Source organism: Hipposideros armiger, unplaced genomic scaffold (assembly GCF_001890085.2).
Source record: "Hipposideros armiger isolate ML-2016 unplaced genomic scaffold, ASM189008v1 scaffold_175, whole genome shotgun sequence".
NCBI lineage: Eukaryota > Metazoa > Chordata > Mammalia > Chiroptera > Hipposideridae > Hipposideros > Hipposideros armiger.
The window spans coordinates 3232767-3258421 of NW_017731525.1; the positions used below are offsets into that span (position 1 = coordinate 3232767).

At 37.2% G+C, this 25655-nt stretch overlaps 1 protein-coding gene across 2 annotated transcripts in view; it reads left to right on the forward strand.

Moving 5' to 3' along the window:
* Nucleotides 1-25655, forward strand: part of CDS1 (CDP-diacylglycerol synthase 1) — a 50646-nt gene that overhangs the window by 13681 nt on the left and 11310 nt on the right. For both annotated transcript variants that reach the window (XM_019652154.1, XM_019652155.1), the window contains exons 2-7: nt 4530-4657; nt 9537-9633; nt 14960-15057; nt 17202-17341; nt 22895-22953; nt 24543-24625. In XM_019652154.1, the coding sequence (XP_019507699.1) occupies nt 4530-4657; nt 9537-9633; nt 14960-15057; nt 17202-17341; nt 22895-22953; nt 24543-24625 (605 nt within the window). The remainder of the gene's footprint in view (nt 1-4529; nt 4658-9536; nt 9634-14959; nt 15058-17201; nt 17342-22894; nt 22954-24542; nt 24626-25655) is intronic.

Consider the following 25655-nt stretch of genomic DNA (forward strand, 5'->3'; position numbering starts at 1 on the left):
CTAAGGCATTTTCTGTGCGGCTGGTGCACACTGGCTGTCTCCGATCCCTGCCCTGGGACCTGCTGTGTGGTAACGCCTGATCAGAATAGCGTGGTGGTGCACGGGACCATCCTATCTACCTCTTTCTTTCAGTGGGGAATAGAGCAGGGCTGCAGAAAAAGAGTTGGAGGGCCAATCTTTTTCTTTTCACTTCAGATTTGAAAAAGATAAAGAGGCTGTAGCCATCATGAGTAAGTGTAGGATAGGACCACAGGGCCGATGATGTCTGAGATAACCAGATTTCTGTCTATGGAATACATTGTTATTTTGTCCTTTGACCATTCATCACGATCACAGAGGTCGTGAAGACCCCCGCACCCCACTCTTGGTTCACAGCACTGCTCACTCACTAGGAAACAAATCCCCTCCCCAGCGCAGACAGAGGCAGCTCGTCTTCTGTTCACTTCCTGTTCTGGGAGAGAGAGAAGGGTTCCATGTCTATGGAGACAGTGAAGGAATGGAGAGAAAATGCTGAAATTGGGACTGTAATCTAGTGTTCTTTCAAGTAAGAACCGTATAGCTGCAAGATTTTGAAAAGGCCTCCTCCTTTTAGGCACAGAGCTCTGTGTCACATGAGGGTTTCCTTTTGCTTGGTTACAATTTTAATGCTGAACTAGGTACAGGGATCAGTGTGAACCTCAAGGGACCCACAGCCGAGAAGCTGACCTTGGTTGTCTGACTCGCTTTTGAGGGGACCAGATATAAAAGGGGTGGAAAATGTGAATGATTTAATATACCATTCTTTGTTGAATTCTAAGCCACTGCTGACCTTCGTGAGTTTAGAGATTTTTCTTTGGAGCCTTCCTGCCCTTGTGGAATGAACTGGAGCCCCAGTTCCTATCTTTTCAGCCTCCAGTACTAGGAAGCAACTCAGTCCTCTTTTCCTGACCAGTGGCTCCTGTCACGCTTCAGGAGTCACCATGCCTATAAGTGACTTACACTAAGTTGACCATACTTACACTGCACAAGTTGATAAATTCTGACATATAGGGTCTGATAAGTTTGCAAACTTGTTGCAACGATGTTGCTAACCTCTTTTGATATCAGAGGGATTATTCATTATGAATTTGTACCAACTGGACAAACAGTTAACCAAGTCTACTATTTGGAAGTGCTGAAAAAGCTGTGTGAAAAAGTTAGACGACCTGAACTTTTCTCCAAGACTTCGTGGCTCCTGCATCATGACAATGCACCAGCTCACACAACACTGTCTGTGAGGGAGTTTTTAGCCAGTAAACAAATAACTGTATTGGAACACCCTCCCTACTCACCTGATCTGGCCCCCAATGATTTCGTTCTTTACCTGAAGATAAAGGGAATATTGAAAGGAAGACATTTTGATGACATTCAGGACATCAAGCATAATCCAACGATACCCCTGATGGCCATTCCAGAAAAAGAGTTCCAAAATTGCCTTGAAGGGTGGACTAGGCGCTGGCATCAGTGCATAGCTTCCCAAGGGGAGTACTTCGAAGGTGACCATAGTGATATTCAGCAATGAGGTATGTAGCACTTTTTCTAGGATGAGTTCGCGAACTTAATTGTCTGACCTTGTATGTATACACCCACCTGGAGATGGCATGTTGGGAGCTATAGACACAGGTTTATGGGAAATCACGAGTGTATAGAGAGATGAAGAGGAAGTTGAGAGGACAGATCAGGTCACCTGGTGGGTGGGGGGGGGAGAGCATGGGCTTCAGATGGAAAGTGGAGGATTACTGTCTTTAAATTATGGGTTTGAGAAGAAGCTCCTAATTCAATTTTCTTAAACATTTTAAGTACTTTCATTCAGCATGCACAATGCTGCGTGACTCTAGGTGATCATTAAAGTACTATTTCCTTCTTTCCATGGTCTCCAATCACACTCCTGTTTTCATTGTCAAATCTGGCATTTTGTGTAACGGGATCCACACAAGAAATGCAGAAACACAAAAGTCTCTGCTGCTAATTCTAGTAGTTGAGTAAAATTGCTCTCAAATGCCACTATTTAGGAATTATCTTTCATTCTTTTGTTATTAGAATGAAATTGAAGAAACCTAGTTAAATCTTAAGTTTTTCATTTTGTGTTTCTCTAGGGCATATACAGTAGAAACCAGAAGCTAAGAATAATACAAATAAAAGCAGGGCAGCTTTCTTGAGGGTGTGGAGGGGAGTGTTACAACACATCATGGTTATTGACAAATGGTCTTTGAAAGTATTAGTATTTTAAAGAGCACAATTTGAATTCTGATCCAGTGCTTTTATATATGAGGCCAAAAAGGCCGAATTTCTTCAGGGTCAAGTGATTGGTCCTTTGTCACACTGCTAGAGATACAATTAGTCCTGGCAACTCCTAATTCCTAGTGTAGCACTCGCCCTGCAAGGTGGTGCTGTTGCCTCATGGAGGGAGCCTCTGGCACTAGTCACTGTCTCCATCACCGTCTCCACTACCACTCACATCACCCCTGAAACACTCTGGGTTATTGAAAGTGAGAATAGAGTAGCAGGGAAAAGAGAAAAAAAAAAGTAATGTGTTCCATTGTTTTAGATGTCAAAGACCTGCTGGCATGTCAGACTAACAGGAGGTGCCCTGACATTTTCAGGGGGTGTTTTCTCTGATGGTTTATTAAGTCAGTCTCAGTCTCTCTCTCTCTCTCTCTCTCTCTCTCTCTCTCTCTCTCTCTCTCTCTGTTTAACCTGCTTTCAGGCTAACTCTCAGTGTCAGAGTGGGAATTCGACATGTCTGTTCCACTTGTCATTTTTGGTATAATGACATCTCATAATTGTATAGAAAGAACATTATAGTTAGCAAACAAAAGTTTATTGTTGCTCTGTGAAAACTGAAAATACTCCCCTAGGACTAAAGTTTTATTTGGTGAGCCACTTCATGAGGAATTGGAAGACTGGATTCAATCATAGTGATAGCTCACTTCTTTGGCTTCACTCAGTCCTTGGCATTGTATGAAATGTATGAAGAAACAGTCAACAACTGAAATGTCCATCAGTAGATGACTGGATTAAGAAACTGTGGTACGTTTACACAATGGAATATTACTCAGCTATAAAGAAGAAGGAAATCGTACCATTTGCAACGATATGGATGGACCTAGAGAACATTATGCGAAATGAAATAAGTCAGTCAGACAAAGACAAATACCATATAATCTCACTTATATGTGGAATCTAAAGAACTGAATAAATGAGCAAAGTAAACAGAAATAGTCTCAGAGATATAGAGGAAAAACTGATGGTTACTAGTTGGGAGGGGGTGGGGATGAGGGAGAAGGGGAAGGGATGAGACAGCATACATAGGTAACTACAATTTTGCCACAGGGATATGAAAGACAGTTTGGGGAATATAATCAATAATGTTGTAAATATTTTGTAGGGTGTCAGATGGACACATGTCTTGTTAGGGAGATTGCTTCATGGATGGGGTAGAGGCTTGACCACTGCACTGTACACCTGAAGCTGCCGTTGAATAATATTGTATGTCAACTATAATTTAATATATATATATATATTGTCACGGGATGTGGAGTAGACTGTGGGAATGGAGTCAGTGGAATTGTAATAGATTTGTATGATATCGGGGGTAGGAGGGCAGTGGATGGGGGGAGGAGAGTTGTCACTTTGTGAGGGGTGAAAAGGATAACTATTGCATTGTTTTGTACACCCGAAACTAAAAAAAAAAAGAAAAAGAAAAGAAACAGTCGAAAGGGGTTATGAAATTTGCTGAAACTTTGGCACTACAGAAGGCTCTGTTTGGTTTGAGATTCCTGAACATTCTGAATTCCTAGGCGCTTTCATTCCTAAGATCACTTCTGGTCTAACATTCTGCTCAAGGCTCCATCTGCTAGCATTTGCCGCCTGTGAATGTTCTCACTCCTCTACCCCAATTCAACCACCTTGCCCGAATTCCTCCCTCTGTGAACCACGCTCCCAAAGTATACGTATGTATGTACATGTAACACTTTTTACGGAAGGCTGCTGGCGGCGCTGGTGGGGTGAGGGCCTAGGAGAGACTGAAGGACAAGGGAGTGGAGCATAACAAACAAGTTCAAAACTGAGTTATATATACTATTTTATACATATTAAGTGCTATGCCAGTGTAAGGTATTCCTCTTGTTGTTTATGCTTTGATTGTAATAAAAAAGAAGGGACTGTACAGGGTTGACCACAATCTACATTGAATCATAGTTAAGTAGCAAAGAATAAATATTTGATTCTTGTGGTAGATTTGAGATTTAGACAATATGGGAGTTTCTTTCTGTGTCTTTTGTTAAAATGAATTCTTTATATTGATACATTCTAGCAAAGATAATCAAACTTTCCTAACAGGAAGTACAACCTTGTTTGGATAGTCAAGCTAAGTTAATAGTTGTTTCTTTGTTTCAAGTTATGTAACTGAGATTTGACACAATGAGCAATAAATAAATGCATTGGCAAGCTTGTGCTTTTTTTTTTTTTTTCTGTTTTACAAAGTGATTTTCCTTTCTTTTGAATTTTAGGAAACAGATATTGATGACAGATATGGAGATTTGGATTCCAGAACAGATTCTGATATTCCGGAAATCCCACCATCCTCAGATAGAACCCCTGAGATCCTCAAGAAAGCTCTATCTGGTTTATCTTCAAGGTATGATTGGTGAAGATGAATATTAATGGGTGCACAAGAGAAGTTCTGAGGTTATCCTGGTCCATGTATTAAATTTCACTTTTTCTAAGTTTTAGAGCTCTGAGAGAGAAAGCTCATGCTTTTTCACTATATATGAGGCATGCTACTAAATGCTTAAGGTGCTTTCTTTTTTGCTTTTTTTAAAAAAATTAAATCCCTAAAATCTTGTGAAGTATGAGAAAATCAAGTCTGAGAGATTAACTGATGGTTACAGAGCTAGTGAGATGCAGACCTGGGGTTCTTGTCCCGGGTTATCAGATTTCTGAAAGCAGTGATCCATTTACCACATCAGGTTGCCTTCTCTGATGTTGGAGTATGGAAAAAAGAAAATTCTATATTCTGTTCCCTGTTTTTCAAGTGCCAGACAGAAATAGGCCTTTCCCCACCCCCTTAATTGAATTTTAAATTATTGTTTAAAATTCCACAACCCTTTACTATTTTATATTTGTGCTATGTTTTTAAATGTGTAATCGCTACCAAATTTTTCAGCTAATTTTATATTGCCCTCCATATTATGCTTTAGTAACATAAATTATAAAATTTATAAAAGCAAAGGAAATGTAAGCTTTTATCCAGATTAATATGTAAAATCTCAAATGTTGATATAGAACAGTGTTTTTCCATCTTTTTTGACTGTGACATACAGTAAGAGATAGATTTTACACCCCATCCCAAGAGACACAACTGTATATTTTAACTGCTGCAAAAATGTTATGAAGCAATTCTTATAACTGTGTGCGATGCCCTCTATTTTTGTTTGATACTGTTCTGTTATTGAATGAAGAATGTTGGGTATGATTTACTAAATTGCTTATTACCTACCCATGGGGCATAATGAGAAAAACTGGTTTAGTCACATATCTAGTAAATGTAATATGAGTTTTTCTGTTTTTAATTCTTGGAGATAACCATATTATAATAAATTGCTTCAAAGCAAATTTTCATATTTTTTTAACCAATAGAACAAATTTTTGCCGTCCATTATTAAAAGCATGATTATTATTTTAATAGTCTTGATTCCCATTGTTTTCATGTACTAGTTCACAAATGCACCCTTGCTTTAAAAATCTTATCAGGTCTATCTCAGATTTGAAATTTTCTTATTTATTTATTTATTTATTTATTTTTTTTATTGGGGAATTGGGGGGATGGGAACAGTGCTGGGGAGTTGGGGGAAGGGGAACAGACAAGTTGCTATCGTTTTGTTATTCAATCTAGTTGTGGAGGATGTTGCTTCACTGGCCCAAGTTGGCACCATCATTGCGCTCTTCTCTGGCGAGGCAGATCAGTCGCCGGCTTCTGGACGGCCGCTCACTGCGGCTGCTGGCCGCTCATGCTGGCTGCTGGCCACACACGGTAGCCCATGGCAATCCACTGCCACAGGGACTGCAGCCCACGCCGTCGCTGGCGACTCATGGCAGCCCAGCTCCAGGTTGAGCTGTTGTTCAGCATCTTAGCTGTGGAGGGCAGTGTCACTGGCCCTCATATGTGGGATCCGAACCGAGGCCCTCTGGCATCCCAAGCGAGTTCTTAACCATCGCGCCACTCGGCCGGCCCATCAGATTTGAAATTTTCTTATGTTGATTTATATAAGAATGATGCTGGATTCCTATATGTCATTCAAAATAAATTTTTTTTCATTTTCTCAAAATAATTTCTTAATAATGAAGGTCTATCCCCCAGTATAAAGTAACAATAGTGAATAATAGCAGTTCATATTTATTGAGCACATACTATGTGCTCCAAGCAATTTACACCTATTGACTAACTTACTCTCAATAGCAACTCTGTAACACAGGTTCAGTTATATGCCTATTTTATAAGTGAGGAAACTGAGGCACAGAAATATTATATATCAAGGTTCACGTAGCTAATAAGCAATAGAACCACATTTTAAATGTAGGCATTGTGCTATATTTATGAAAGAACTAGTTTTAAAAAAATGAACAATAGATGATATGTGACCAATTTCAATATTCTCAAGAAACTTCACTATAAAGATAATATGAATATTTCAAAATGTATATCTTATTCATTTTAGCCTCTTTAGTACACAAAATAGTCTGCTTTGCAATGATTTAGATGTTGTAGATGCATAGGATTAAAAATACTGATTACATAAGAAATTTTCATGAATTGCAGAAAAAAACCCTATGATCCTCCCACCAAGACACTGATATTTAAAATATTGTGGCGTTTACTCTGAAGCTTTTTTCTTGTGCATTGTGTGTGTGGGTGTGTGTGTGTGTATGTGTGAGATGTAAAAATAGCATTGTTCTCTTTCCTGCCTTTCTATTGTCATTTTCATTCTGTGGTATTAGGAACAGCATCCTTAAATATATTTAAATATTTTTAGTGCCTGTATAATATATTCCTTTGTATGACTATAGTTCAATTTACTGAACTAAACAGCTATTGCTGGGCATTTAGCTGATTGCTAAATTCTCATGATTAAAGACAACTCTGCATTAAACATTTTTCTTTGTAGCTAACTTTTATTTAGCACCCATAATTACTTCCTTCTAATAAAATCTTAAATGTGAAATTGCTTGGTCAAGATTTATGCTCATTTTTAAGATTTTAATATATAACGTCAAAAAGAGCATAAGCTGTTGAAATCGGAAGGGCCTGAAAGGTCTTCAGTCACTTGGCAAGTTGTCCCAATCTGTTCCTTGACCTTAGTGTATGAATAGTAGCCCAGTAAGCCTGTCTCTGTCCTTTAGTGAAGCTCTTCAGCTGTGAGTCTACCTTAGTAGTTTTCATCCAGAGTCAATACCCTGGATTTTGCCTCCCCCCCCCTGCCCGACCCCCCGACTCCTCCCCACTATATAGTGAGAAACTTGGGGAGTCAAGTTAAAATAAATGATCTTGTTGGGGGAGGGGAGTTGTTCTCAGAGAGGAAATATCTATATAAAAGACAACCAGAACCAGATAGAAAATGTTCCTCCAGGGCCCAGGTTTTCAGTTACTGTGGAATTTTTGGATGACATTGAAGAGAGTATGTTCCCTATTTAAAAGCTCTGGTTCTCAGCAGCTACCATTCTCTGAAGTTCAAAGCCAGGCCTCTAACAGAGGCACATGTGGACATTGGCAGCATCTACCTAGAGGCTGATTTCTGACACTTAGGTACTGTCCTGGTCCCCAGAAGAGGTTTTCGATAATTCTGAGTCTGAGGGTTAGCTGTAAAGGAAGATTAATCCGCTTCTGGGTTTCCTGCAAGTGGGACGGGATTATCATCAGGAGACTGATTTAGATTAGGGCCCTTTATCTACCTCTGACCAGCTCTGTGACCTAGCCCAGTTTCCTAATCCATTCATTAATCCAGAAAGGGTTATATCTAGAAAACTAAATGGAACCTTCCAGCTATTGCTTTTTTGACTCTACACTCACTTCAGTTCAGCCCTAGAGTTTACAGTCTGCGAGAAATTTATGAGTCTATATAATTTGTTAAACAGTAGAGGGCAACAAAGTCGGGTAAGTACAATTTGACTACCTCATGGAAAACCTTGGAAGCTAGATAAAAGAGTTTGCACTTAATGTTGTTGGCATTTTAGATCTTGAGCGCAGAAATGACATGATAAAAGGGATAAGGTGTATTTGGACTATATAGGAGAGTTATTGAAAGCAGGGAATGTAATCAGTATTTGATAAATGGATGAAATCAGCTAATATTTCTTTTATGGGAATGAGAATAAAAGCCTGTGCTTAGATGTTATACATATATATTACTGTACTTTAAGTTGAACCCAAATCTTTTGTAACATAATTTAAATGTTATCATTTTAATAGAAATCAGAAAAATCTTAAAGAAAATACTTTACTCAGTAAAATGTAAAATTGAGTGTAGAATGAATAAAAGGAGTGACAGCAATTTTAGATTCAGGGGTCATCATCCATCCATGTATAGGTATACTTAGAATCATTCTGCATGTTTCATACAGCGGCTGCTGACGTTTTTCATAACCTGGCCACACAAAGAGTGACAATATTTGAAAGGTACACTGGGATGAGGTGTGGGGCTCCTGGGGGGTGAAGGAGCAATTGGGCCTCCCCTGGCCCTTAACTGACAGCCCGAGGACTGGGAGAGATGAAGTCTCAGCCTGCTAGGAGCTAGCCCGGTGTGCCAGCAGGGATGCTGTGCTCCAAGGATGCAGCAAAGGCTCAGGGGTAAGAAAATACTTTTCTACCAATGGCCCTGTCCCTAATCAAGGAAAGCAGGCAGCACACAGAGCAATAGGAGGAAGTGGCTTTCAGTCTGGCCTTGGCCTCTGTGACTGACCTCGTGCCTTCTTCATTTCACTGACATCGCTGTTCTCCCCAGTTTCGGTTCTGTATCAGCCTTTCTTTCCTTTTTCTCACTGGAAGGCTGTGCTTTCTGTCTGTACTATTCTAAAATCGTTGTTTTGTTGTTGTTTTTTTCTGTCTGCCACCCCGAAGGACTGGTCCTCTTTTTAAAGGGCTTTTGCACCTGACTCCTTCCCTTCTGATGACACCCCCCCCCCCCGCAGGATGTGCACATATGCACGTTGACCAGACTCACTGGGTAGGCTCTGCATTCATCCTTGTTCACAGTGAACGAACTTGAGTCTCTTTGGCTAACTTGATTTTTACATTTAATGTAGCTCTCAGGGAGTGAACGAATGCTGTTTGGTTGGTTGGTTGGTTTTTGCTTTTGTCATTATTATATGAGGTGACATAAGGGATCCTTAACGTAGAGTTACGGAACATCCGTAATAAGTTTGCTCACTTAATACTGAAACCACACACACACACACTCTCACACTCTCACACACTCTTTTAGAACACATAAATGCTGACTTTATAAACATTTTCTTTGTAGGTGGAAAAACTGGTGGATTCGTGGAATTCTTACTCTAACTATGATTTCATTGTTTTTCCTGATTATCTATATGGGATCTTTTATGCTGATGCTTCTTGTAAGTATTTTACATTTCCCTAAGTATCTCTTGCTTTGTGTTTCAATATTGATGTGATTGAAGTAATTTGAGCATGTCACAGAAAAGAAGGTACTTCAAGATTTGGTAACAGCAAATTTAGTTCCTTTAAGCATTTTTTAGTTCAGGCAATGATCTGGATTAATCTCTTCTATTTGCAAAATGGCCATTCGATGTGTTCATTCAGCAGAGACCGAGTATATGTAACAGGTACATGTCTTTTTGTCAGACATTGTGCCAAGCATCAGATATAACAGAAACACACACACTCATACATGACTTCAATATTTTTGACTGTTAGCTAGATCCCTAACTTCAAGGAACTCAATCTCGTGGCAGAGACATATAAGTAACCATATGAATAAATAGGATAGTAAACAAGTGGGGTAAGTTCCGTGATAGGACTTGCTGGGAGAGGCGCGGTAAAAAGGTACCTAATCCAGCCTGAGAGAGTAGTGCGGGCCGAGTGTCAGAAGAGGTATGCCCAAGCTGAGCCCTGAAGGAGGGGCCGGACAGGGGAAGGCATTCTAGGGTGGGGACATCATGGGCACGGCATGGAGGTGATGAGAGCACGTGGTCCGTTGGGGGATCTGCAAGTTGTACACATGGAAGATGTTTAGGGATGACACGAGAGAGGCAAACAGAAGCCATTTGAGGACTTTGGGATTGTGTCGTGTGTGGGAAGACCAGCAAGTCATGAAACCAAACAAGTATTTCAAGCTTTCAGCTCATTCATTTAGCAACTGCTCCCAGAATGCCTGCTATGTGCCAGGAATTGTGTTATTTCTGGGGCGTGACATCGTGGTGCGAAGGAAACCTGTCTGTGCTGGCATGGAGTTTACTACCTACAGTTTAAACAATTGACCAGATATATAATTAAAAGCTGCAATAACCATTTGAAGAAAAGAATAGGATGCTATGAGAGCAAAGGGGTGGCGGGGAAACTTTTGAGAGGCATGTGCCCAGCATATGTGCTGCTGTCTGAAGCTGGGTAAGTAGAGTCAGCGAGATGACGGGGAGCTTGGGGGAAGGACGGGTCACAGCTGAGGAGTCATGTGTATAAAAGCCTTGCTATGTAAGGAAGCATGAAACATTTGAAGCCTAAAGTGGTGGGAGTGAGCAGGAGAAAGGCGTTTGTTTAGTAAACTCATTACTGGGTGCTGAGCAATGGTTTAGCAGTGAACAGTGAAAGCGTGGGATATGCACGGTGTCCCTCTTTTTTTATTCTTTCTTTTCCTTCATCCCATCTCGATGAGTTTAGCCTCTTCTTATGTACTCCCTTCCCTGTTCCCTGGCTGCCATTGCCCACTTGGAAGTCTCTTTACCTGTCTCGCCTGCCTTTCCCCCTTCATGTTCAGTCCTATTCAGAGTGCTGAGCTATGGGCAATATGATATGGTTTTTCTTTGATTCTATAAAAGAATGTTTTGAATTGAAATTAGACACAATTGGAAAAAAATTCCATCAACTCCTAAAGCCACTTAAAGCAGCTCTTCTAAGCACCATGAAGCCCTTCACTTTTCTTCTTGTCCTCATTAATTTTGTACTTCCTTGGGGACATGAAGGTCACAGAAATGAATCAGAAGTTACTTTTACTTCTTCTGTTCCGTTAATTGGCTGACATCTTGAAGAACTTTTTCTTACAAAGAAAAATGGATAATGGGTGGGACTGATTGAATGTGAGGGCAGAAAGAAGATGCTGAGTCTGAGAGCCAGGTAGGCAGATCTGACTCACGAGAAGGACCCCAGCTCCCCAGTCTTCTCAGCCTGAACCCACCCAGGCCTCTTGAGTGCCAGTGACCCATGCGGGCCTCGGGACTTGGGCATTTAAGGAGTGAGTGTGTGCAGAGCACGTGTCAGTGCTGTGTGATCCTTGATACACTGACTCAGGCTGGTTTGATGGGCTCCCTGTGAATAAGTGACATTGTCTCCAAACTAAACTGTTTAGTGTGGTAAACTAGGGCCAGAATTTGTTGATAGAGACTAAATTTTTACTATTTTTTTATGACAAAGTTCAAAGCACCTTTAAAGACATCTTTGTGTATTTGGATTCAGATTTTTAAAGAGAGAATCATAAGTATACCTAAGATGTTTGGGCTTTATTGTTTATTTTTTCTACTGTGAAAGGAAAATAACATTTTATTACAAAAATACCATTCTATTATTTCTCTGTTGAGCTTAATCAGAGAAGAATATAAGAAAATTTAAAGATCTAGTTAAAGTAGATTTGAACTGTTATTGCTGTTATTTGCATTTATTGCATATGCATATATGTACACATGTACATTTGTATACATACACATGCTATATTAATGATATTTATGTTAAGGGAGTATGGATGGATATACACATAGGCACACTATTGGTACTCAATTGGTATTACTATTATGTGTTTTAAATCTTATTTATATTTATATCCCTAACTTGGTCATTTATATTTTGGGTCATACACATTGTGTCTAGCTTGTGTTTCCCTTATAATACTATCAGCACTTAAAAATGACTCATTCAAGAGAGTTTTATTAAAAACTTCTAGAAAATGGTAGCACTATTTTAAGATGGAACTCATACTCATGTTCCTTAAAATGAGCTTTCCTTCAGCCTTCTTTCTATTAATTGTTGCATTCACAGCTTAGAATCACACTTTTCTAAATGATGGAGCTGCTAAAACATATTTTGATTTAAAGGCAAACATATAAAAGATATTGTGGGAGTTGCCCCCCCTTTTTGGAAACTCCTATAATAATTGTTTTAATATACATTATATAGTTTACTTTTAGATAGTGTTTTAATTTTTTTCCCATCGTGAGAGTTATAAAAGTGTATTAAAATTACTTTGGAAAATGGATAATTACAAACAAAAAAAAATCACCCCTAACCGAATCATCAACCATCAAAACCCAATTAATACTGCCATTTGATATGTTCCTTTCATCCTTTTTTTCTTTTATGTTTTAAAAATCATGATTGTAATCATGTGACTAAAATTTTGTATCCTGTTTTGTAAGCCAAGTATCTTAACTGAATGTTTTGTGTTGCTCCACAATCTTTACAACCATCAGCTTTATTAATACATTCATCTACTCAATGGAATGGAATGCATCCTAAGTTATTTAAATCGCTGTGTTTTTAGACATTCAGGTTATGTTCTGGTTTTTCATTATTGTGAATAACACTATCCTAAACATATTAGAATGTAAATGTTTTTCATACACAGGATTATTTTCTTTGGATAGATTCCCATTGTGAAATTAGGCAGTGTTATTTGGATAACCCATAGGTTCCACGGTTTAGACTCAACATATTCACATCTGAACTTCTATTCCATCCCTGGCCGTTCTGTATAAATCTATTTCCCAAGCAAGCCTTCCCTAATGTTATTGTGTCCCCCTCTCTCCCTTGGACCTCCCTCCCCCGTTTCCTCAAACACCAAATCCAGTCAGTTCTACCTCTTGATGTCTCTTATTCCTTGTACTCCACCTGTCAGCCGCTGTCCCACTTAGATGCTCATCCGCACTCATCTGGGTGGTGGTATGTTAACTACCTTACTGTCTCTACTTCTGCTGCCTCTCCAGCCAATTCTTTCTACCTCTGTTATCCCTAGACAATCTCATCACATCCCTTCATGATCAACACAAACTCCTCTGTGCAGTCTTCTGTGCTGTTTGCTATGATTCTGTGACCAGGCTTATCTCTCTCTACCCCTCACACCCCCACCCACCCCACTCCACCCCTTCAGTATTCCAGCAGCATTGAAGCCCTTGGTTCTATAAATAGCATGGCTTTGCCATTTGATTTTAACATCTAGCATTGTCCCCATTCTTTGATTATATCTGTTTAAAAATAACTTGATATTATGTACCAAGGTTATTTGAAGGATAATATTCAAATTTCCTCTTGTCTTTATAACACATTTATGACTTTTTCTTAAAAGAACTATTTATAGTAGTTTGGCATAATAATTTCTTACCATGTGGCTGAAGGGACGCATTACTTTTTTTACATGTATGGTTGGACATATAATAGGTATAGTGGGGGAAATTGCTTAAGAATATCCTGAGCGGTAGGTTGGGAAAGCTAATTTGTGGAGATCATAAAAGAAATCCCATAGTATATCCTTGGGCAGTTTGGTAAGCTTGTTCTGTAGATGACCAGACAGTAATATTTTAGGCTTTATGTGTCTCTGTCACATAATCTTTGATTTCTATTTTTAACTCTTAAAAAATATAAAACTCATTCTTAGCTCCAGGGCTGTACAAAAAGTGCTTTGATATGCTCTTAGAGGTTGAAAAAGTTATCCTCCCGTATTCATAAAGATTTTAATCTCTTAGGGTAATAAGTGTTCAACTTGCTATTTGCTCTTTGAGTCTTGGAATTGACTTAAGTCAAGTGCTGGATATGATGCTGCATCCTCAGGAATTACCTTTACCCAGGTTGGTGGATACAGCAGTTGGAAGGACTACTCTACGTACCATCAAAAAGGGATTCATAAATATAAACTCATTTACTAATTGTGTATATAAGACACCGTGCAAACAGAACTGCATAGACTTGATTGACTGGCCCAAGTGGCTGCAAATGGAGAAGGCTGCTTATAACTTGCCAGGGTAGCACTGCTTGGATTGATCAGAGATGTCTGTAGCTGGCTATGGAAGAGCTGGCACAGCCGAGAGAATGAAAAGGCTATGCCCAAACCCGTGGGTGACTGGGTAAAAGTGTTTTGTCCTGAGAGTACCTTTTATCCTTGGCAAGTATACCGGGGTATATGGTTAAAAATAAATACAGAGGGTGCCAAAAAAATGTATACACATTTTAAGAAAGGAAAATACTGTATTAAAATTGTAATATTCAATATATACCGATAACAAAAGAGGACTAGAAATCATGTGTATACATTTTTTGGCACCCCCGGTATATACAAGCAAACTTTCACAATTCTTTGTAACTCAAGAAACAAAATGGACAAAAAGATTGTCCATCTTGAGATGGACAACCTCAAGAAATGAAATAGTAATGAGGATAAAGCTAGTCACCTGTGACTAACCAGACTATCCCTCAAACTCTGAACTATGCTGCCACCTCCTACCCTGGGAAGGACTTCTCAATAAAACATTGTTTTGCTTACCACTTTGGGACATCACTTGATTTTAGAGACATTGAATATTGAGTTTTCGCTACTGACATGTAGAATGATTAAAAATGGATAGGCTAAAGATCTTAAAAATATGTATGACAACAAGCTACTTATGAAATGATTAAGCACAAATGTAACATTGAGAAATGTATGTCAATGTTTTCTCTTGGTTTCAGGTTCTAGGCATCCAAGTGAAATGCTTCCATGAAATTATCACTATAGGTTATAGAGTCTATCATTCTTATGACCTACCATGGTTTAGAACTCTAAGCTGGTAAGTAACTCAAAAATTTCAGATAGGAAAATCTGACTTATTTCTAAAGTTTGTAAGGGAGGCACCCTGATCAGTCAGTGTCCACATAGCTGACCTTATAGATTGATTTTAGAGAAAGACAAATAGAACGAATACAATTGAATTTTAATAAGAAAATCACCTTTACACTCTCTTTCCAATACAACTATTTTCATATCTCATCTTTCACTCTTTTGTAGAGATACCTCATTTATATCGACTATATACACCACTCTTGTACTCTTTAAAAAAAAAAACAACCCTCAATATTGAACTCTTTTTCATTTTGTAAAATGTTACAAATATACGTAATCTTGTGCTTTATTTCCCCTTAGTTGACATGAGACCACACACAAAACTCTCTACAAAGATTGAAAAATGAGATATGAAAATTGTTGTGTTTTTTGTTTTGAGTGATCAGTGGTTCACTCAGTAGGGGAAAGCCCATGTTGAATGTCTGTCTCCCATCCCCACCCCTGCAATCTGGCCCACCTCCTTTTAGCCCCGTAGGCCCCGGGTTGGGGAGGAGAGGAGTGGAGGAGGGATGACCCCACCTTTGCTGCTCCTGTTTGGCCCCCTCTCCAGGCCCTGGGCCCCATGACATGCACCATGAAGGTACGGAAAGAGGAAGACTTTTTGATGGGGACGGTGTATGAGGCACTGTTGTAAATAGCACTGGCAGTTAACCAGCCCATGAAATATTGTACTCATATGTGCACAAATGCATCTAAAAATTAGTAAAAAAGAAATTACCAAATGATCTTAATATTTAAAGTTTTATATCCTTTTAAAACTTTTCAGGTGTAATGCTTAGTTATCAAGACTTGACCAGGAAACGTGATAATTTGATAGTTCATAATTAACCTAACTGGCCATATCTTTGAATATAGGTGTTTGATGAGTATCAGTCAGAGGGGCCAGTGTCTTATTGAAACAAATGTATCGCCTTTGGGGTTCAGAGTAGTCAAAAAATAGTTTCTTGATTTTGGTCATGGCTGATTTTTCCTTTTAGCAATTTTCTTCATGAGTGGTAAAGTGTACGGGAAATGTTAGGTAGATGAAGTGGCTGGAGAATAATTAAATGCCAAACCATGCAGGATTGATTATAAAGGTAGAAAAAAAGAGTAGGTCAGAATGGGCCCCAGTGATTGTAGAAGGCTTCATGGAGAAGGTGAGAGAGAAACTGTCGCCTGAAATAAAGACAGGCCTTGGCTAGAGGACAGCTCTGGGTTGGGGAAGCAGCAACCTCCAGGTTCTCGGTGTGGGACTGAGGGAGCATGTGCTACAGACGATGAGACATTCCTGGCCCTCCTGAGCGGAAGGTGTTTATTAGGGAAGAGTGGGCAAAAAATTGGGTTGGTGGGGTCAGGTAGCTTTACAGAAGAGTCAAAGTTTCCACTGTAGGGGAATAGAAAAATAGTAACACAGCTGATAGAATTGAGAATACTTGCTCTTTACTTTGAGAACAGTGGGGCCTAATGCCATCCATGAGAACCAGAGGGAAGCCACCCCTTTCCTCCTTTTCTGCTCTCCTGGCTACTTAGGACTGTGCCCTTCAAAGGATGAGGTACCGAGGAACTCCAACTCCCAGGAAGTATACCTCAGTGTCTCTTCCTGGCTCACACAAGAAGCAAAATCTCCGGGGTTCACCCTGTCCCTGGGGGAAGGGATATACCAGAGCTGGGAGGAGGGCTAGGTGCCTATATAGTTGTTAAGTTTCGTGTAGAGGCTTTTTACCTGCTGCTAGGAGTCCATCTGGAACACTGAGGAGTGGGAGAAAGAAGCCAGTATGTGCCAAGCTGGTCGGAATCTGGCTTGGGAGCTCTGCTATTAAAAATCATTAGAGCTGTGAGTAGTTGGGAGTGAAGTTTCATTTTAAATTTAATACCGTGTGTGTGCGTAGTAAATAAAGGTATGAACTAAATTCAGTAAACTTTTGTTGACAGGTAAGTTCATTAAATTTAAGACAGAAAAAAAGGCATTTTAATGGAATATATCCAGAATTGGTGTTCTGAACTTGGTTTTGATATTTGTATCACTATCAAAATGTAGAAAGAATAGTTTTGTGGAGTTTGAGGGGGAAAAAAGCTTCAAATATAAAAAAGCTAATTGTTTTTAAATTACAGGTACTTTCTACTGTGTGTAAACTACTTTTTCTATGGAGAGACTGTAGCTGATTATTTTGCTACATTTGTTCAAAGAGAAGAGCAACTGCAGTTCCTCATTCGCTACCATAGATTTATATCATTTGCCCTCTATCTGACAGGTAAGTTAAGGGAAATATTCTGTATTGATATGTAGCTAATATGTTTTACATGTTTATTTTTATTTATGTTATTTAAATTCATAACATCCTTTATTTGTTACATTTTAATCCAGCTTTTTTTTTTAATTGTCCCATGTATAAAGCTATTTTTTTTTCATTAGGGTCTTAAACAGCAGTTATTCCCTAATGGTGGTTTTAAAAAGTACTTGCTTAATAGTCATTCCATATATCAAAATTTTCTTTTCAAATTGTAGTAAAGAAACTTTTAAATATATGGACTGATAATTAACCAAGTATAATTTACAAATAAACTTTCACATTTATATTGCTTTGTCTCAAGGAAATAGAGTTTTCATGTAGATTTAAGCAGGATACTTAGTTTTTCTAACATGGTTTATTATATATTCACTACACACACACACACACACACACACACACACACGTATATAGATATAACATACATTTGCTTATAGTATGCTATGCCAATTTTTTTTTATGATTTCAGATTAAGAATCAGATAATTAGGATAAAGTTAGAATAGATTTCTTTTCCATAAAAGTTTACCAAATTAAATAAAAATATTGCTATTTATAGCACTCTGAAACTGCTTTGTATCTCAAATTATTGGCTTTTTAAATGTACTTTGAATGTACTTTTTGTTGAGATAATCGTGTCTTTACATGCAGTTGTAAGAAGTAATAGAAATATCCCTTATACACTTTCCCTAGTTTCCACCAATGTAATATTTTGCAAAACTGCTGTATAATATCACACACTTGGATACTGACATTATTACAGCCCTACATATGTACTTTTAGAAAGCAACCTTGTAGTAAGTTAGGAGCTACTGGGTTAAATGATGAAACTTCCAATATCAATCATGAGTAGTAGTATTCTTTATCTGCTATTTTACGTGTGGCCTAAGTATGTCCAGGTGGACCCTAAGCACCCATTTGTGTGTGTCTTCTTTTTTTAACTCCCAGTGCCTAGCGCGGGGTCTGGCATTTAGGCTCCCAATACATATTTGTTGGATGACTGATCAAGAGACTGAGGACAAGCACATTCATACACAGTGCTTCTTAGAGCTGTTTTCTCAGCACCAGTGTTTTGTTTGCTGAGTCTTGAGGCCTTACTGGTGATTGCTGAAGTGGTTAGCAACATTGAGAGGCTTACTCTAGCAAATGGAGTTAGACTTTACAACAGGAGTGAGGAGTACCCTATGCTGAGATATTTGTACCTTTCTCTCAAGTTATGCTGTGAATGTCTTTGAAATTCTTTTTGTTGAACAATATTCGAGGAGTCCTGTCAAAATTTCACTGGGTTGTCAGAAAAGTCATGATGCATTTTTGCAACGAAAAATAGAAAAAAATACATCATGACTTTTCCGACAACCCAATAGTTCCGACTTTGGAAAATATAGGCCTTAACTGATTTAAAAAGCAGAGATAGCCCAAACTATTTCATTGACATTGAATTTTATTAAAATAAAATGTAGGTATCTCCAGGTCTGACCCCTCACCAAGGCCCATGAGATTAAATGACTTCTTTACTAATGGACAGAATGACTCACTGACTAGGACCCAGAAGTCATTCTGACATTCATATCATTTTGTTGTAAAATGAATTTAACTGATAGCAAAGAGAAAATCAGCGAGGCTGAAAATAATAGGACAGACAGTTTCTCTAGAGTCTAGAGATCTTGGTGATTTGGATTGGGGACGCTTTAGAAATCACAGTACTCATGTGATGATGTATCTAGCAGTGATGGGTGACTAAGGCTTAAGATTTTTTACCCTTAATATCATTACCTTACCATCTATTTAACCAACTAGTAATTTTTTTTTGCTTGTATTTATGCATGGCCAGCTCTTTTGATTTCTTTTTAAAAACCATTATGGAGAAGATATGATTTGAATATAATACAGTAATACCTTGGTTTGTGAGCATAATTTGTTCCAGAAACAAACTATTCGTATTGCAAGACATTGCTCGTTTACCACGTTAAAATGTATTACAAATATTTGCTCATCTTGGGGAACACTTGCAAACCAAGTTACTCGCAATCCAAGGTTTTACTGTACTTTGAATTCAAGAAAACCAATAGACATATAAAATTAAATTATAGCTAAAATTAATGCATAATTAAGATTTCCCCCAAACACCCTGCATATCTTTTACCTCAAAGAATGTTGATGAAATCTTTAGAAAAATGTCACCAATTACTGTTCACAAAGGATTGTATCTCCCAAACTACTTGTAATTTTTTATTTGAAGACTACTAGACATTATACAGAGGCTACTATCATTGTACACCTTAAACTCACCATGCAGATTAATAGAACATTTTTAGCTAATATAATAGTTGGTTTGTGTGACAGTTTCTAAACTTATGCAATGCATATTCTCTTAAAATGTTTTTAAACAACTCAGATGTAGTCTAGTATCTGAATATGGGCATACATAATGCCATGTGCTTCTGAATTTATTTAACATGATGTTTGAATTGTTTGGGAGTTTTGATTAGTTATGTAAATGTAATGAAAAATATAGCCACCTGAAAGACTGAGGGACGAGCTAGTAAGCTCCAGTATTTAATTCTGGGTCCATGTTCATGTCTGTTTTTTGGATTATAGACTATATACGTTTATTGAATTGGTTAATCACCAAGAATCTTAAAAACAACTTTATTATGTCTTTGTATTTTCTGTCTCAACTAGATTATGAATTGAGATTGAATAGAAATAGAATAAGAATGTCTCTTATTCAATTTTTATATCTTGTGTCTGGTACATCTTAAATACAATAATTAATATTTTTTGATTGTCCATTTTTTTTGAAATTCCATCTTTTGGACTTCTCAATGCCTTTTCCCCCCTTTACTTCTGACTACGGTAGAAACCTCATTCTTTTTTGCTCTTTTTGAATATACTTCTCTTAAGTCCTCTGGGTAACTGGATCTCCCTAACCACCTGATCACTCCTTCATACTAGAGAACAGGATGTACACACACCTTTGCATGGACACTACCAGGCACAGTGCTGTGTACATAAATGGTGCTCCGTAAGTGTAACTAAACATATTATCAAGAACTGTATGTTAAGAAGTATTTTTAATGAATACTTTTATTTACAATACTATAATAAGTCCTATGATTTTATTTGGAAATATAACCATACAAATACTCTTTGTAATTGGGGAAAAAGTAAACCTATGGATCAAAATGTGCAAAGTTATTCTTTCCATAGATTTACTGAAATATCATACATATGTATTTTTAAACATTTAATCATAAAACACACACATAACTTTATGGTTGCAAATGAAAAAGTAAATTCATGTATTTCCTTTTTCAGACTGTTTTTTTTTTCTTTTCTTTTTTTTTTTGTCCTAAAAGAAAAAGGGTTTATTTAGCCATATGCTAGCCAGGAAAAGGACCAGGTCCTGGGACATGTAGTCTAAACCACCAACAAAAACAGCAGGGCTAAATGGACTAGACAACCATGTCCCCAGATTGTTTTTCTTTAGAAATAATATTTAATCTTAGATATGCTAGGAAAAAACTTTACACCCTCCCCCACCCAATTGGGAGAATGGTATTACCTTAATGTTTCTAGGAGTCAGATAATTATATATTTGATTAGAACACCCTAAAAAGCTGCATGTTATTGGTTGATTTAATGGTGAAATTGGGTCAGGTGAATTGCCAAGACTGTCCTGGATAAAATCATTAGGAAAATATTGAATGATTCTGCTGGTAATTTCGTTTGAAAAAATGCTTAAGAGTGAATGGTATTATATAATTTCAAGATAGAGAAAACCATACATGTTGGAGTAGTTTTTTGTGAGGAGATAACTCATAGTTAATGATGTTGAGACGTTCCCAGGGTTGTGCTAGGAGAGTCAGATGGGTCCATTTGGATAGAAGGAGAGGTTCCAGAGGCATCTGTCTTGTTTCTGCTTTGCTGTTACCCCATTTGCCTCTGAACCAAGTCTAATCTACACTCGTCCCCTTAACCATAGACCAGTGGCATAAAATAGCATAGAAATTACATTATTACGTAAGCCACAAAATAAGTCTACCTGCTATAGGGGAAAAACTTAAAAGCAATCATTTTAAAGAGGTTTTTAAAACTACTGGTGATCTCAGTGCAATGAATTCCATGTTTTAACCCCTCCCCTCCTGCTTTCTTTCTGTCTCTCAAGAAAGTGACATATGGCTTTCAGGTGTGCCTCTACTCAGAAAATGTTTCCATATTTTTTTGTAGTTCAACCAGTCAGATTACCCTGTAGGTGATGAGTAGGAGGTGAGGTAGGACCTGGGAGCCAGTATGCATTCTCTTCCTTTGTCACCATTCTTCACACTGACATTTCAAATCAGTCATCAAAATATAGCTCAAGGCAGTAGCTATTTGATTCTCTGCTCTGGTCAAAGTAGTGTAAACCTTGCTTACTCTAATAGGTAGAATGGCCTTGGTAAGTATAGCTTAGATATACAAAGTGTTTATTTCAAATGGGATAGGTTAGCTGACAATTCATTTTCTGTCTCAGAGAACTCACTCTCTAAAGATGTTGCCGAACAGAATGCATGGGTGGCTGTTTATCTGAAATTGAACTTGGTTTATGGATTTCTAATATCTACCTCTGTAAAAAATATTTATCTTTAGAATTTTACTGACATATTGGGCAAAAAGTGTTTCATATTGCCTCCCATTATTTTAGTACATGATTTTTAGATTTCATTTATTTAGGTAGAATTTTTATTTAGTAAAATTTTCTTCTAATAAATTTGTAGGATGTAAACATGAACAAAAATGCAGTTTGTAAATCTTGAAATTATTGAGAGTAGTATATTTTATTATAATTATTATAATACGGTTCTGAGAAATTTCAAGTCGCTCTTAACCTGAATTTTGCTGATAATGGTTTATGGAACCACAGGACTCTTAAGGGTCAACAGGATCTGAGGGTTTAACTGCTCTTTAGCCTTGTGATAATCAGTAAATTAATAAAGACCTGTGTGCGTTTTTCTTCATCTGTAAAATGGAGATAATAATAGGCACCTGCATCATAGGCACATTGTAAGGATTACGTAAATGATTGACATTTGTGAAATGCTTAGACAAGAACCTCGAACATAATAAGTGTTCAGTAGGTGTTAGCTGCCATAATAATTATTAATTTTTGTATTATGTGGAGAGTGAAACATTCTATACATACACTTGATGGATTGAAACAGCAAATAAATTTTATTCAACTGAAATTCAAGATGTTTTTCTATGTCCAGATATTAGCAAGGACTAATCCACTTAATTAATGCAGAGGATGTTTACTGAATTTATGCCATGGAATATGCTAGGCATTTTGGAGCATATAAGATCGTTTCACTCAAGCAACTTTTACTTAAAATGCTTAATATAAAAGTAGGAGAGATGGCATTTCAGTAAGTGGCTAGAGTGTGCCAGGTATGGTGTAGAAAATTGGCTCATTTAAGCTTAGTGAATCTTACACTTTGTAACAAATTGCACAACAAGCACGTTTTTTGTTCTTGAACAGGTTTTTGCATGTTTGTGCTGAGCTTGGTGAAGAAACATTATCGACTGCAGTTTTATATGGTATGTATGTACTACCCATTACTCTGTAGGCTCTATGTATGATAAAATCTCTTACCTTTAATTTTTTTTTCTGTAGTGGAAAGATAATCTGCTAGTTGATGCTTAAATGTGAGCAATTTTTGAGGATTTAAAAATTTTAACTTTTCAAAGTGTCCTAAAAAGGCTATAAAATTGAAACAAAATTTTTGGATTCCCTTGATTTGTAGAAATTTGAAGCATTTCGGTAGTTTCCTGAACAGTTAGTAAGCCTGGGAAGCATCTATCATATTTCTCTATGGAAAATAACTATGATTTACTAGCTCTTAGTTGAGCATAAAAGAAACAGAGCATATTATTTTTTTGGTAGCTATGGTTAGTCATACAATTGCATAATTCTTTTTGGCTTAAGGTATTTTATTCAGTTTATCATTGAACAGCATTCAGTGTTTTATGAAATTTATCACTGTGTATGATGAACATTCTTATTTCCTTAAAAGGTAGCTAATTGTAAGACCAAAATGAAAAATACAGGATTTAGATCTGTGAATTCATGTATTAGTAAGGCTTGTTTTGGATTTGGAATACATTTTCCTATTCTTTATGCTTTGCTTTTTTTCCATTAGACTTCCTGCTGAGCTTAGTGCTGAGAAATTGTAGTATTTCTTACATTTCTAATTTCTGGAGATACTGAGAGTAAAATGCTCAGTGAAAAAAGTCTAGAAACCATCAAGACAAATTAGAAATAATAGAATCGCCTATGAAAATATAAATGGTGCCTATTGGAGAAAAAAAAATCATGTATGCATTTTTAAGCAACCAAGGTAAAGAGAATTGGATCCTTTAAGCAGATAAAAATAAAACACCAATATATTATTTTCTGAAATAGAAAATAGGTTTATTATGAATAAATCAAAATCCTAAGAATTTTAAAAAGTCATTTTATAAATTTCAATCAAAATTATGGCACTAGTACATAGAAACATTAGCTTTTTTCCCGTTCACATTCTACTCATCCTGATGATGCTCAAAGACGGAACTGAAACACAGAGGACTCTGACAATTGGAAATTGAACACTGTCATTGATCAGAGCTGTGAAAATAACTTTCAAATCTGAAAAGATGGAGTTTAAGGACAATTGATCCCTGCTGGTTTGAATCATTGGAAGTTAGAAATAACTCTTGATGGGAAAAAGTTACCATAATGAATGCTTAAAGGAAAATAGAGTTTAGCATTTTTAATAACTGCAGAATGCAGCCAGAGGAAAATGTTCCCCTCTAAGTGCCATAACAACACCATAAAGTTCTTATTATCATTTTAATCTCATGATTTAAGATTATGGTTTATTTTTATGTTTTTTAATATATCTCAGTATTATTAGCACTCCATTTGTGTGTAAATTAAGATTACTTTTTTAAATGTTTTCATTGCTATAAGGATCCAGTAGGCACCAAAATGAATATAATTTGCTAATGGCATTTATTTTATGACCTTATTTTACAGAGTGTAACCAAAAGTCATGCTAGAAATTTCTGTTTAAAAATGCTATTGCTTTTTGGGCTGCACCGTTCAGTTGTGTTCACTAATTATCGTATTGTTGGGCTATTAACAGTTCGCATGGACTCATGTCACTTTACTGATAACAGTTACTCAGTCACATCTTGTCATCCAAAATCTGTTTGAAGGCATGATATGGTAAGGGAACGGTATTTGCTGCTTTGTATTTCTGTCATAGCACTTTTAAAACTCTTTCACGTTGGACAAACTCTTAACAGATTTCTACTAAAATGTGCTATTTGTTGTTGCTCTATTCCATTAAAATGCCTTACTGAATTCTGTGTTCTGTTTGACACCTGAAGACAAACGCTTTGTTAACAACTGGAAGTCCTCCTTATTCAGGTTCCAAATAAAATGTAGAAAAGCCTTACAAAACCTCCAAACCATTACATTTTCAGGATTTACTCCATTTTGATGTGACTTTTCAGGAAGCACAACTTTATTATTTACGTGCAGTGCAAAGACAACATGAACGTTTGCTTGCAAACAGTGTGCTGTGCAGGTGAAACTTGGGTGGGTCATGCTCTGCCTGCATATAGGAGTAGGTGTCCAGATTTGGGATGTATGGAGTTACTTGCTATATAGCAGTGACTTGCAGATTCAGAAAGCATTTGTAATGAGTTAAAATTTACTTTAAAATTATTAAAATTAATATTTGTTAACAATTAGAGTGGAGAAAAATGATTTTAAGAAATCTGACCATATTTTCCCACATTCTGTTTAAACCCATTAATTTAAATCCTTTACAGTTGATTGATTTTGTAAAAATATATTATTTCCTTGACAGCTTTGTGTTATTTACCAAGGGGTGTGTGTGTGTGTGTGTAAACAGAATCATTTTAAGATTGTCTTACATATACAAACTTTTAATTGATGGGGGAAAGTTACCAAAATTAGTAGTTTCTGTACAATTAGTAGGGTTTAATGCAACTATAGGCTAAGAAAAATTCAAATTGATAATTTTTCCTGAAAGAGAATTTGTATTGAGCTTGGTATAAATATATCAGATTATAGTCTATGTAAACAAATGACTCATTTTCATTTTCAAAGTCTGCATTTTAAAAATTCATTATACTGGGGGCCGGCCGAGTGGCTCAGTTGGTTAAGAGCTCGCTCAAGAGTTTGAGCTCTGAGCAACAGCAGTTCGAGTCCAGCCCGAGCTGAGCAG